This window comes from Bacillus rossius, chromosome 3 (genome assembly GCF_032445375.1).
Source record: "Bacillus rossius redtenbacheri isolate Brsri chromosome 3, Brsri_v3, whole genome shotgun sequence".
Lineage (NCBI taxonomy): Eukaryota > Metazoa > Arthropoda > Insecta > Phasmatodea > Bacillidae > Bacillus > Bacillus rossius.
Window position 1 is genome coordinate 34,360,234 of NC_086332.1, and position 14,072 is coordinate 34,374,305.

Consider the following 14,072-nt stretch of genomic DNA (forward strand, 5'->3'; position numbering starts at 1 on the left):
ATGTACTGCTCGTCCTAATTTTTTGCCAGTTAGAAAACTGAACGTTTTATACTTTGGTTTTATTTACTTATTTTAAATACTTTAAGTAAATTGTTCGAGTTTTTGGTAAAACAAGTCATAAATACATAATATGTATATATATTGTTTATATATATAAAATAAAATTTAGTTAATACATGAAACACAAATGTCTAGTTTATATGAAAGACATGCTTACAACTAACACGTGTGAAAACCAGCATTAAAGTCTTCTTACAAACACAATTTCTGCCGTTTTTGTGTGTGAGGGCTGTTGGGCCAGATGTGGGAGGAAATGCATTTATTGTAGCCCACTATAAGGATTACAATAACCCTTCCAAACAAAACTCTTTGTCGCCACTAGGTTTTTTTTAATATGCTTCTTTAGGTGCGTTATAAAAAAAAAGTAATACAAATTATATATGTGCTTTTAAATCATTATTTATCGATTGATATTGAATATTGGCTCATATAATTAAAAACTTTTTCTGTAAATATCAGTGATAAAATTGTGTTGGTAAACTTTTTCAAGTGTGTGTATATAAGTGAGTTTATGTTCCCGCATGTATAATTTATTTGCATTGTTAATTAAATAGATTATTTCATTAAATGAAATAATTAATGTTATACTCAAGTTTATAATTTTTAATTTGATTGAATTTATACCTTACTAACAGTATTTATATCACTCCAGTTTCTATTATTTGCAAGCAAGATTACTACGCCAAGTACGCAAGGAAGGCGGGTCCGGACCCTGACAGGAGGGGTGGCGTGTGCGCAGGTGTCCAACTGGTTCATCAACGCCCGGCGGCGCATCCTGCCGCAGATGATCCGGCGAGAGGGCCACGACCCGCAGCAGTTCACCATCTCGCGGCGCGGCAAGAAGTCCCCGCGCAGCGGCGGGGTGCAGGCCCCGCGGGGGGCGGTCCCGCAGCGCCGCGGCTCCTCCGTGCCCGACCACGACTACGAGGACGCCAGCTACCGCAGCGAGGAGGACAGCGCCGGCTACGACAGCTCGCTGAGCGAGGCGTCGTGCCGCGCCGCCGCGCCCTGGAGCAGCGTCATCGTGTGTCGCTACGGCTGCCTGCAGGGCTGCGGCGCGCACGGCCGTCAGGCGGGGTGAGTGCTGCCGATCGGAAGGCCCAAAAAAATTCCATCCGTAGGACCGTCAAAAGTTTAGCAAACTCGTAGTTCTACTGTGGAGTTAGGAATTGCCAAGAGACGGCCTGCTGTGATGTGTAGTTCAGTCACTACTTAACCTCTCCGTCGCCATATTGTCACGCCCAAAAATTGCACAAATGGTACTTGATAACGTCTGATGAGTGTTAGTAAGAATCGAATAGAATGTCCGCCGTAAAAAAAAACCACTCTTTTGAAAAAAGTCATTTAAAAGTGTCCCCTCAGTGCAAACACTAAACTTGAGTCGATGTTTTTGGCGTCTTAACGAATATGGCGCAACAATAAGCGGAAGAACAAAAACGGCTTCATCCAGTTACCACCGCTTGCTGTTGACAGACGTACGATGGATTATATCTATGGTTTTTTCTGCGGCAAGCAATTGTTACTAGAATACAGGACTGTGGTGTTTGTATTATGTCGTACAGATGTTTTGTTTAATAACATTGCGGTTCTTAAAAACTGAAGTCCAAACAATTCAATTAAGACTGAATTTTTCTGAGTTTATACTAATACAATATGTACAAAAACAAGACAAATAGTAAACAACATCGAAATAAGTTTGCGAAAAAAACACCTATTGTTAGTAGCACTTTCTGTGAAAATTTTCTGACAGACGAATGATGTCGCTTGATAAGCTGCATGGTTCCATGGTTAGTGTGTGAAGCAGTTTTTTGATCTCTCCAGTTAATTGTTGCGCCATGTTGGTTTGACTCCCAAAACATTGACGTAATTGTAGTGTTTGCATTGTAGAAACTTCTTTAAATTTGTAAAAATGAAAGTGGCTGTTTTTAGCATTGGTGATTCCAATTCAAACTTTCTAATTATCATCAGACCTTATCAAACACAATTCCAGCAATGTTATGGTTGGAACAGTATGGCGATGGTGATATATCTTAAGAGCGCCGTTCGGCTGGAGAGTTAAGGGGCCCGCCTCGTCAGGGGTGTATGTGTGTTAGTGAGGCGGGATGATAGGCGCTACGCTCGCTGGTATTTCTAGCATGGTATAGCCTCTAAGCGCAAGGGTCTGAAATGGCGCGCAGTCTTCTCATCTTCACAGGAGCGGTGAAATTTGAGCGGTGGCCGTAACATTATATGGCCGAGAAATGAAAATAAAGGAGTAATGCAAGTCCCTTAAGTGCTTTCAAGAATCTGTACTGGTTGTTTTACGTCTAAAAATTACTATGAAAACATGCGTTTTAGCCATTTTAACTCTTGTAAGAATACAGTTTAAAAACTTAATCCGAAATCAAAAGTACTTTTTGGTCCTCAGTGTTCAGTTTACCATAGTTGGCATGCCAATTACGCACATGTTTTGTGTTGCAATATTGCAAAATACTTAAATACTTTGAGGTATTATGTATATTTCACAGACAATTGTGACCGCATGCGTGAAAATAATTGTTGGAATCACTGTCTTAGATATACTTGTCTGGACACTACATAGACTGTTGATTTCAATATGATTGTTTCTCAGTTATTCGCAAAACTACTCAAAAACCTCTGGTGCCATCAGTACACCTGTGCTGTGAATGAGAATTTTAATTTACAAACTTTTAATACCAAAAATATTTAACTATTGAAATTTTCCTTAATTTTTATCTGTTTTTTTATTTTAATTTGTTAATGAATTAACCACATTTCCGCAACAGTGGCACGGAGAGTTTTATTCAGTCACAAGGGTGTCAAAAATACAATATTGGCAAACAGGCAAGTTTCCAGACTGTAGTCTGTAGTCGGGATATTCAGAATATAAACAATTTAACACGCACATATTTGTTACTAACAGCATTTACATTTTGGGATGTGATAATGGAATTTTTTTCATTTCAGTTTTAGGATGTTTGTAATAAAATAAAAAATATAGGTATATTTTTTCCGAATGCTAAATCTTTAAAGCCAAATATGTATTCAACAATTGTTAAATCTTCAAGCAACAAAATAAAAATGTACCTTAAAAAAAATTTCTTCAAGGCATTTGCAAAAAAAAATTATGTCAATTCAACTTGCTTCCTAAGCTGATGTAGACATTTACCTCTAGTATTGCCATTAAGAATTTTCCACTGTGACATGCCTGTTAAAATGCAGGAATTAATGCAAGAAGGTCCAGGGCATGTCAGACGGGTGGGTTCCTTAAAATCTGACGATTTGTACTCCACAAAAAAATAGGTTGAAAAAGCCCATTTTCGTGATATTGGTGGGGTCAGAAAAGTGTAAATGCAGGTACAAGGAAACTTACAAAAGACTGATGTCGAATGTACGTTTTACTTCTTTCCTGCACAAACAAAAATTAAAAATGTCAAGTACTTTTTAAATTAGAGTCATAGAGGTAAATGTCAACAATGCCTTTCTTCTAGCATCCAGACGGCACCCTTAAGAGCACCCTACTGTCCAGTGGACAGCTTTAAAGGAGGTTGAATTTGTAAAATTCCTTTCTTTTGCTGTCTCAAAGTGCAGGAATGACACATGGTTGTTCTCTGCACAGGGATGAAGGCTTGTTCCCTTCGGGTGGCGTGCTCACCCACCCGGAGACCAGCTACTGGAACGGGCCGCTGACGGCGTGTGCCGCGGAGGTTGAGGTGGCGGGGGCGGGGCCTCACAAGTACTCGAGGATGCATGCCCAGGAGACGCCGCCCCCCACGCCCCCCCAGGAGGGCGACAAGGAGAAGTTCGAGTGCCTGTACCTGCTCGTCGAGGCGGCTGTCGCCAGGCAGCAGGAGAAGGAACGAGAGCAGCAGGGCCTCTCCATATCCGTATAGCACCCTCCTCCTTCCGCGTAGTCCCGGCGTAACACTTGTGCTTCCACGTATTTACCGATGTGTCTCATCGAACAGCTTGTGCCTACGAAGCTGGGCATGAACACACGTGAAAACATATTTGCTCAAAAAACTCAGTGAAGTGAACGATAAAAACTACCGTTGACGAACAAGTGTCGATACTTCTGATAATGATAGTGATCATAGTGCATTATGCAATGAAAGTGTCTGTGGACGTTAACTTGGGCGTTGACGCACGATCGATGACTTTGCTCAAAAACCACTAAATGCTCAAGCAGCCTTTCACGTTGCCTCATGTTTCTGTGTGACGTAGCCATATTAACAGTTTTATTTCCCCCTTTTTAATTTTTAAAATATAATGCCAAGAACATTGTGTCGTAAAAATTAATCATAGGTACAAACATATCAGTTTATTTCATGATAAAGCTAGCAATCAAAGAGACTCAATACTGTGTTGAAAGAAGTCACTGCCAGACCTGACGTGCCTTGAAAAGTCATTAGTATTACACCCTAGTGACAAGATTATGTTTTACTGTAGTACAAAAATGTTTAAATGAGTAAGTTGTAGATAAGATGTTTAAAGTTGTGAATTGTGTGTATTTTATGTAGCTGCAGTTGAACACTGTCACTGTTTGTGTTAGTAACAAGGTAGGATATTTTTTTTAAAATAAGTCATAACAAAGTTATATCCAAATAATTTTATAAGCACTCTTTTTTTTTGTTCCAAGAAAATTAAGATCCAATTGATCCAAGCAAAATGTACAAGCAAAAATAAGTTTTCCTATCTTAAGTACAATTTGGCAGATATGATCATTTTTTAATGTAAGCAATACTTTTATTATTATCTTTGTTTGTGTTAATTTTGACAATGCATTTATTACAATGCAGATAATTTTATTTTAAAAATATTCAATGCTTTAAATTTTTTTTAAAATCCTAAAAGTTCAGTTAGGTCTTTATATATATATATATTTTTTTTTTTGTTTATTGTGCTTACAAATTTGAATGTTCACAGCTAGACACATGTCTTCTGTGTATGCTCAACATTGGTGAATTTACAAGATCATTTTTTTTATATATATATGGATCAAGTATATATACTTTTGGCATTATGTCTGGCAAACAATTTGAATTGTAGACAATTTGCTTGCTGATATATTGTGCTGTGAAGGATACATATCTTGCAGAAATGAAGCAATGGTTCAGATTACTTGCATAAGTAGTATTGTAAGTAACCATGTTTGATGGCATCCTCTGTGCTTAGATCATCAAACATCGTGTGGAATAAAGAATTTAGTCACCAGTTTTTAAAAGTGGTGTACCTATGTTTTATTATTATTATTATTATTATTATTATTGAAACCTTTCCTTGTGAAATAGAATATACCAAGTCATGAGCTTATATTGTAGTAGATTAATTAATTTTTCATAAATCCAATATTATTTTCCAGTCCCTTCAGCCTAATTAGGGTGGAAATTAGTTTGGCCTTAGCTGTAACGTCTTGACATTAAACACCCCTGACTTTTTGAAAATGGACTTGGCTACTCTATATTCTTCAGGATCTCTGAAGAACTACAGGATTAAACTGCAGCTAGTATCGAGTAAACAGTAGGACGGCAAGAACAACCAGGTCTTGTGGAACACACTCGGCTATGCTATTAAACAAACAATGCACATGCAAATGTTAAAAAGGTTGACAATGTGGTGATGATACTTCAAGAATGAAAAAGAACACTCAGATGGTAAAATTTTCTTAGTCATAAGGAGAAAATGATGTAGACGTTTTCTATCCTCGGCACTCGATAACCACACCACATTTGTCGCACTTTACCGCAAGACAAAACCCCATGATTTACTAAAAATACAAATAATAAATTCTGCGAATGTATTAAACCAGCAAATTTGAAAACATCCAAGAAACACACATCGCATAGCAAATTCACAACCTCGCATGTGATCCCAGAACCACCAGCCATTCAAGCTACAGAAAATACAATAGAACAACTCTGACTACAAATGCCTATAAATGTTAACGTAACATTGCTCACACAGAACAATTACCCCAGCAAATTAATACAAGAGTCTAATTCACAATTTAGTCCTATATCTGTATCATTCGTCACTATATCAAAATAGTATTAAGGTAAATACATATCACAAAGCCAACATATTAGAATACAAAGAAATATTCTAAACATGAAAAGAAAAATTATAAATTAAATTGTTCTTACAGTTACAAACACACAACCTCCAGCAATATTGACTGATTTCATTCTTAATAAAAATACACTCTTACGCTAGTCTTAACCAAAATGGACATGCATAGTAAACATGGGGGTAATAATATGGCATAATTAGAATGTAAGAAACTTTTGTCTCCTGTCCCAATATAAACACCACAAAGGTACTATTAATATACATAATTTTCAGAGTCCATACTGTTTTACAATATACATACTTACGTTAAAAAAAAATTCTCAAAAACCACAGTTGGAATTTTGAAACTGTTTTCAGAGTAAATAGAGGAACGTCCATATGTTGAAAAACACAAACAGTTGGAGTTTTATAATTTATTTTTTGGGAAAGCCGTGACTTAAATTGACCAAGCATGGTACCACAGCTAATAATGTGTACATAAAATAAAAAAACTGATAAAGGTTTCAAGAGACAAATTTGTAAAAATGTGGTACATAATTCCCAAATGTACTCTTACTAGAAGAGACGAGTGAAGTGAACCTTCCAAAGGATTGCTCCCTCTTTTGTTTTGTTAACCCAGCCCTCTTAGCATCAGTCCTACTGGCCTGGGGCCCCCATGGGCGAGGATACGGAATATGCCATACACACGAATCTACCAGAAAATTACAGGAGCAAAGTCACAATTTTGAAAGCTAATGCTGAAAGGTGCTTAAGCAAGTCTGCAAATTATATAAAATCAGGACTCTTTTGCAAGATTTGTGATTGTTAACACTTGCAGTCAGTCTAAATAATGAATGAAGTGAACAACTTGCATCTCAATGTTTATTAACCCTTGAATGTGTGGGTTAAGTTGTACCTACATTGTAGTAGACACACTGCCTATGGATACAAAATAAATAAATTTTATTTTACCAATTATGAAATTATTATAACTATAGCATAAGATTATTACCACACAAAAATCAAAGAAAAATAGTTTAGTTACAATAAAAAAATTTAAAATTAGGTATACCTTAGGAAATGACATAGTAGGATTGAAAGGGTTAAATACTTTCTTATCAATACAACCCCATCTAGCAACATCAATTGCTAAATTAAAAAAAAGTAAATAACTAATAAATATGAATTTTTGTATTTGGAAAATAATCATGGAAATTTTTGTGCGGCCACTCTCTTGGCAGTATCTAGTTAGAATTCAAGGTTTTTCAAGTCATCTTAATTATTGTGCAGATAACAAAACTTAGTTCATCATATTTTATATTGAAATAAATTACAATATAGTTATAGTATATTTAAATTATAATAATATAAATATGTTTCTTAGCCTTTAACAAGAGGCAGGAATTTATTTTATCTAACATCAGCTAAAAGAATATGGTTCTAGAGTGCACGCCTACTGCTGTAAAATGTGTAACTAGATTTGAACAAAAAAAAAATTATGAAAATAATTTTTGCATACGTAGGTACTTAACAGTGCAGTATGTTCTCTGAATGATTGTTTTAGGGTTTTACATCCACTGAGTTGAATCAAAAATCACTATATGAACAAAGTTTTAAAACTGTGTTGCATCTTGTGGTGGATGGATGGGGGAAAGAAAAAAAAAATAGTGCGTGGAGTCCCTCAATGGGATTATGATAACTAAAGTAAGATACGAAATGTTTGAGTTCTATTTTTTCAATATTTCTTGCAAAAACTGCATCAATGGTAGTTCCCCCTTTGCTTTTCACGACGCTCACACTGTTTACTTTGCTGCATAGCAAGAATACCACGCGCATGTGCTTGGGATCTACAGACTCACTCTCTTTCTCTCTCCTACTTTATACCTTTGTGTATCTTTCTTTCTCTCTACCTCTTGCATTGGAATATTGGACGCTACTCGTTGCTAACACTTGCACATGCGTTCGAGTGCCACACATTCACTCTCACTCTTTTTCTATACCCCCTCCCCAGGAGCGTTAAACGTTTAACAAAACCTTGTTGGAAGTCGCTTTAGAAGTTTCACTTAAAAAAAAAACACCACCTGTGGAAGGCATGAATAATTTGTTCATGTACAATACAGGGGGTGAAGAAGTAAATAAACAATGGTAATCAAAAGTTAAAAAAAAAAAAAAAAAAAAGTTGTAGTGAACACCTTTGGTCAAAGTGCAAAAGTAGGGAGGGTAAAAAAAAAGTCATTGGCCTCCTTGATTCTTGATACAGCCTACACTTCCAGGCCTGTGAGCATGGGCGCAAATCTGTAGGATTTCCAGGGGGGGCCCCGTGAATTCTGTGGTTTAAGAATTTTGCGCTAGAGGTCAACCGAAACAAGTCTTCTCTGGATGATAAGCTCGTATGTTATACACTTTATTTTTACGTTTGCTCGATATTGAAAACAGCAACAGGTAGACGCTTGAAATATTCACAGAATATTTAGTTATATATTCACTTTAAAAATAAATTATTAAATTTATATAAAACAAATATTTAAGGAGGCTCCCATACAACAGACGTAAAAACAGAATAAAATTTCACAAATGATATATTTCTGTTGCCGCTATAACAAGAAATACTAAAACAGAATAAAATAAATGTTTAAGTGGGGCTCCCATACAACAGACATGATTTTTTTTTTTTTGCCGTTTTTATAGATAATGGTACGGAACCCTTTGTGCGCGAGTTCGACTCGCACTTTGTCGGTTTTTTTTTATGCCACATCACATAATTACTGAGGTTCAAATGCTGTTTGTGAAATTCTTTGTTCACAGTTTTTGATGCGCCCTAAAAACCCAAAGCGCCAAAGCTAATAAACAGATCAACATCAAATGAACGATCGAATCATATTAAAACCCTTAAAGACTATTTTATTTAGTAGAGGCATCAACCAGGTAAAAAAGAAAAAAAACTTAATGACACAAATGAAAAATCTCGGAGATAGAACTATTAAATTTATGCTACAGCTAATTGAACCACATACATTTCTCTGCTTATATTTAGTACAATCAGTATTTTGGCAGTGAATTATTTAGTTAAAATATGCAGCTTGATTAGTTATTAAAGAGACGCTTTTGCTTCCTTATTAACTTAAATACGGATGTGTAACGTTTAAATACTTCTTTCTCACTCTTACTTCTGTTTACTCGTGCAGTGTTGCAGTTATCAAATAACAAAAGTTACAAAGTGATTATCGGCCATGAATTGTGAAAATTATCGTTTGATAATAAAAGGGGAGTGATTTTAAATTCCATATTGACGAGGAAAAAAATTATTCCCTGTATATTCACATGTAACGTACAGAGCAGCTAGCCTTACAGAATGGAGATGAGCTAAAAAATTCCAGAAAATGGTATATAAGTTTTAGTTCGTAAATAAACTAAATTCTGCTATAGTTACTGTTAAAGTATTAAGTGGTTTATTTACTGGAAAAAATAACGTTACATAATCACTTAAATAAAATATATTACCTAAATAATAGTCACTACTTATAAATAGAGACCCGGAAATTTCGCGGATTCATTTAGTCGCAAGCTAGAATGCAAACATTCACACACTCGCACTGTGTTCCTGATTGGCACGCAGTTGTTTGGACACGCCCGTCTACGACCGTGAGCCAATGATGCCCAGCTAGGAGAGAAGTAAGCGAATCAGGTAGTGCCAAATAACAAGGATAAAAATGTTCTCGCTAAGAAATCAACCAATGGGAAAGTAATGTACCCCTTTTCTCGGGGTACTGTTTTACTAGAAAATTAAAAGGAAGTTTATATTATAGTTTTCCTTTAGTATAGTTTATATTGAGTATTGGTGTTATCCGTACGGCGGTATTTTCGAAATGTTGGTAACGTTTTTCAGCGCTAGTGTCGCCTGGGAGCACCTGGTAACAATTAGTTTGAATATGATTAAATAATTGTGTTTATTAGCTATAGTTATAATGTAGTTATATATTTGCATTTGTATAAAAGTATTTTAATTATTAATGCGACAGAGCAAAGTTGGACAAATTGTGATCGGGGTAAAATGAAACAATTCACGAGCACGGCGCGCATGCGCGCGAGGGACAGACTTTTTTCCCCTCCCTTGGTTGAAGGAGGAGAGGGGAATGGCAGGCGATCAGCTGTTATGTACGACGGGCCAGAGAGTGTGATTCGGTTCGCGCCAGGGGCCTCGCAAAAAAATTACTTTTGCGAGTGTGGGGCCGGCTTGGCCAGCAAATAACTCGTTGATACGTGTGTGGAAGAGTAGCTGTATAGCTGGTGAAGATGATAGCCGCTGTTCTATCGCGGCGGAACGAGGCTCCTTCCGGCTGGTATAGCCGTCAGCACCGACTGGTCTGAGGACCAGTGGGGTTTAGCGAGGATTCGCTAATCCAACGGAGACGCCGAGCCGATACGTGAGTGACTTCCCTTGTGATTCCCCTTGTGCCACGGAGTTATACTGCAAGAGATTGGTGGCAGAAATAATTACATCAAGCCTGAGAGTGTCATTTTACATCGGAGGTCTGGTTCCCCCAGTTACATGTAACAATTTTCGGATATGGACACGTGAAGTAAAAAGTTGATAAAATTCAAATGGTAGAGACTCGCGTTGAACGTTTTAAGGGTACCTGTCCCCCGAACACTTGAGCCCGTCGCGTAACCAGGAAGGCCTTTACTACAGTCAAACCTCTCTGAAACGACCCCTCACGGTTCCCAGGAATAGGGTCGGAATAGAGGGGGGGTCGTAATAGATGTTTTCCGAAATTTTCAGTTGATTTCAACCCCCCCCCCCCCCAACCCCTTTTCCCAAACCGCTATTCGCTAAGAAACCAGCCATACAATGGCAGGATGCTGTCACTCACAATGCTAGACGGCTGTGCTTTAAACCTTCATGACAAGTCCGTCGCCCTACAGGCCACCTCTAAAGAAAATATGTCAATAGACAGTTTATTTTTACTGGTTAGATTACATGTACGATTTCTTGCTTGCCGTAGTTAAATACACTAGAACCCCGATGTCACGAACCCCGGATTTAACGAAGCAGTGATTTTACGAATACATTCTCGAGAACCGTCAAAAAATTGGACATTTTGACCAAAATGTGAAAATCAGAAGAAAAAAAATTTAAAACAAAACAAAATGAAAGATTATTAAAATCTGTTAACTTTAACACACAGCGTATTTTTTGTGTCGGCTTTAATATTTCCAATAATGTTCATGTGAGAATAACAAAAAAATAATGGGACATTTCCTTTAAAAATACGGCAGCAGTAGCTTGTGCAACGTAAGTGGGAGCGCGGGAATATCGTCTAGACAGGCTGGCGGCAGCACAGGCGGCGGATGCATGACGTCATACGGCTTACCTCTCCTTCCCTTGTCTAGACTTCAAGGTTCATCCCTCCCAGGCATACAAACCATCGTGTCTCTCTCCCCCTCCTACTTCAACGTCCTTTGGCATGTGAAACTGTCAACATCCTTCCTCACCTTCACCAAACTGTGTGCGACTAAAGCCAGGTTTGTATAGTCCAGTTCTGGTAAAATGAAAAATTTTTAAGGGCCCCCGCGACAGCCATTTACCGTTAATTGTTTTGATACAAATTGTTTGTTAGTTACACAACATTATTTCTGAAGGAAAATCACTGAAACTTCAAAATTTATTTAATGGAAAAATTTAGCAGGGCCGTAAAAGTATTCATTTTTGCCGCAAATGAACTATACTCGCCCTTCCTGCCGGACAACATTCTCGGCGCGTGACGCATGGCAACTACAGTCGTGTGCCGCGCACAGCCACGAAAAACCTACGCAATTTCCAAACTATACTATATATCCGACTGGAGTCTGTTTACGAAAAGCATTTAAGAATTTGTTAATGGTTCTTTTGAGATAAAATGGCTAAAAGACATGTTTTCGAAGTTTTAGGTGTAAAAAACCCGTTACAAATTTCTTGAAAGTATCATAGGGAAATGCATTACACCTTTATCTTTATTTTTCCGCCATATAATGTTATGGTCACCGCTCAAATTTCACTGTTATCTGACGGGAACGAGATGACTGCGCGCCAGTTCAGAAGCCTTGCACTTAGAGGTTTTACCGCGCTAGAACTACCATTGAGCGTCGATCTTATCATCCCGCTTCACTAACACACACGCTGACCAGACGGCGCCCTAAAGCTGATTAGAGGAAGCATGTAGAAATGCAAGGCAGGAAATTTTTCCAGCTTATCAACCAGGACCCGGGCAAGTCTTGACTATTAAGCTTTTTCACATTAAAATATAAGAGACTTGTATTGTGTAATTTCGGTGTTATTTAGCGGTTTTTCTTAAAAATCGCTTTTTTCGCATTTTCCATATAAATTCGCGGAAAATTTCGCGATTTCGCGATTCACCATATAATCGTGGCCCTAGTTATTGCTCGCGCGAGAGGAGAACGTGGAATGTTAGAAGAAAGATAAATGCGGGGTAGACAGACGGCAGCCAGTGTGTTTCCTGCGCGGGGAATAAGTGGCGTAGCCTTTTTTTTTATGCTGGGTGAAGCGACCTTTTTCTATCAACCCACGGGAAAAATTAATTGCTTGAGCTGTCAAAATAAACATCGCTGCGGCAGTTAAAACAAGTCGAGGCGGGCGTGCATCCAGTCGGTCGCTGTGTATTGTCAACCGATAGTAATCAAAATCAAGAGAAATCCAGCAGGTAGCTTTGCCTTAACTGCGTACCACACTAGACACTCGCAATAAGCTAAACGTAAACACGTTGCCACAAAAACCTTTATCTGCACCCTGCCGACAAAGGGACGTGGAATGGGGGTTGTTAAGCGCTGACAGCGGTCGACAGGAAGCACTCGGCAAGAGAAACGCAGCAACACGTTACTCACCACAAGAAACTTATTTTCTGTCTGTTTATCTTCGGATTTTCGGCAATTTTTTCACGGTTCCTCGAAATCGGGTTGTAATAGAGAGGTGGTCGCAATAAATGGGGTCGCAACAAAAAGGTTTTACTGTAATTGGAACTTGGTTTATTTGAGATTTTAAATAAATATAAAGTGTCTTGGTAACTGATGTTAAGATTAGGGTATTTTTATATTTCCTTATCATGTGTTGGGTATGAATATATATATATATAGTTTATAGCATCGGGCCCGATTTAATTAATAGGTACCGGCGAATGCTTATATTTTTTTTTATGCTTGTAATAGTTTGATGTCAGACTTTCAGATAAATAAATATTGTCTTGTCGTATTTGCCGCAAAAGTTGTGCTTTCTCAAGCAAATTCCTTTCTTTTGTTGTTTAAATTAAGCCCTGATATTTTCTATACCCGCGTTGAATGCCGAGAGGTTTGGGTGAACTGTGTGCCGTAACTTATTTTGCTGATATGTCGGATGGCGAGACACTATACCAGGTAATTCCCGGCAATTTTACGCGGTTCACGACGCTCCCTAGGGGCTTGCGGGGGCGTCAGTAAACATGAGTCGAGCACACCTATAACTTTGAATTCTATCCTGAGGCCAGAAGAATTCGCGAAATTTCCGGGTCTCTACTTATAAAACAATCAAGCTTACCAGGTGAGAATCAGATTCTGTTTTCCGTTTCTTCCGCGTCACGAACTTATCCATGTTGATGTTTGCCAACGAGAGCAAAACCACTTTAAAAACAGACTACCTGAAACCTATAATACTGTCGTTTCAGAGGACAAGGTAGTGTGGGTAACAATGGGGAGGAAATGCTAAAGGAACCCTACCCTAGCTTCATCCTTTGGAATGAACGGTTTCTAGGAATTAAGGGTTTCAAAGTTCTCACTGGAAAACTCCATACCATGGCTTTCGCAGAAGGGGTAAGGGAAAATAACTACGGAACTAGAAGGTAGGAATGTAAAGCATGTCAGTGTCTGTCGTCGTTGTAAATAAAATCTGATTATATATATATATATACACACACACATATATATATATATATATATTA

The 14,072-nt window shown here is 37.9% G+C and overlaps 1 protein-coding gene across 1 annotated transcript in view; it reads left to right on the forward strand.

Moving 5' to 3' along the window:
* Window positions 1–5,284, forward strand: part of LOC134530509 (homeobox protein TGIF2-like) — a 93,601-nt gene extending 88,317 nt beyond the window's left edge. The window contains exons 3-4 of the mRNA XM_063365378.1: window positions 800–1,137; window positions 3,680–5,284. Of these exons, the coding sequence (XP_063221448.1) occupies window positions 800–1,137; window positions 3,680–3,953 (612 nt within the window). The 3' untranslated portion in view covers window positions 3,954–5,284. The remainder of the gene's footprint in view (window positions 1–799; window positions 1,138–3,679) is intronic.
* The last annotated feature ends 8,788 nt before the right edge of the window (window positions 5,285–14,072 follow it).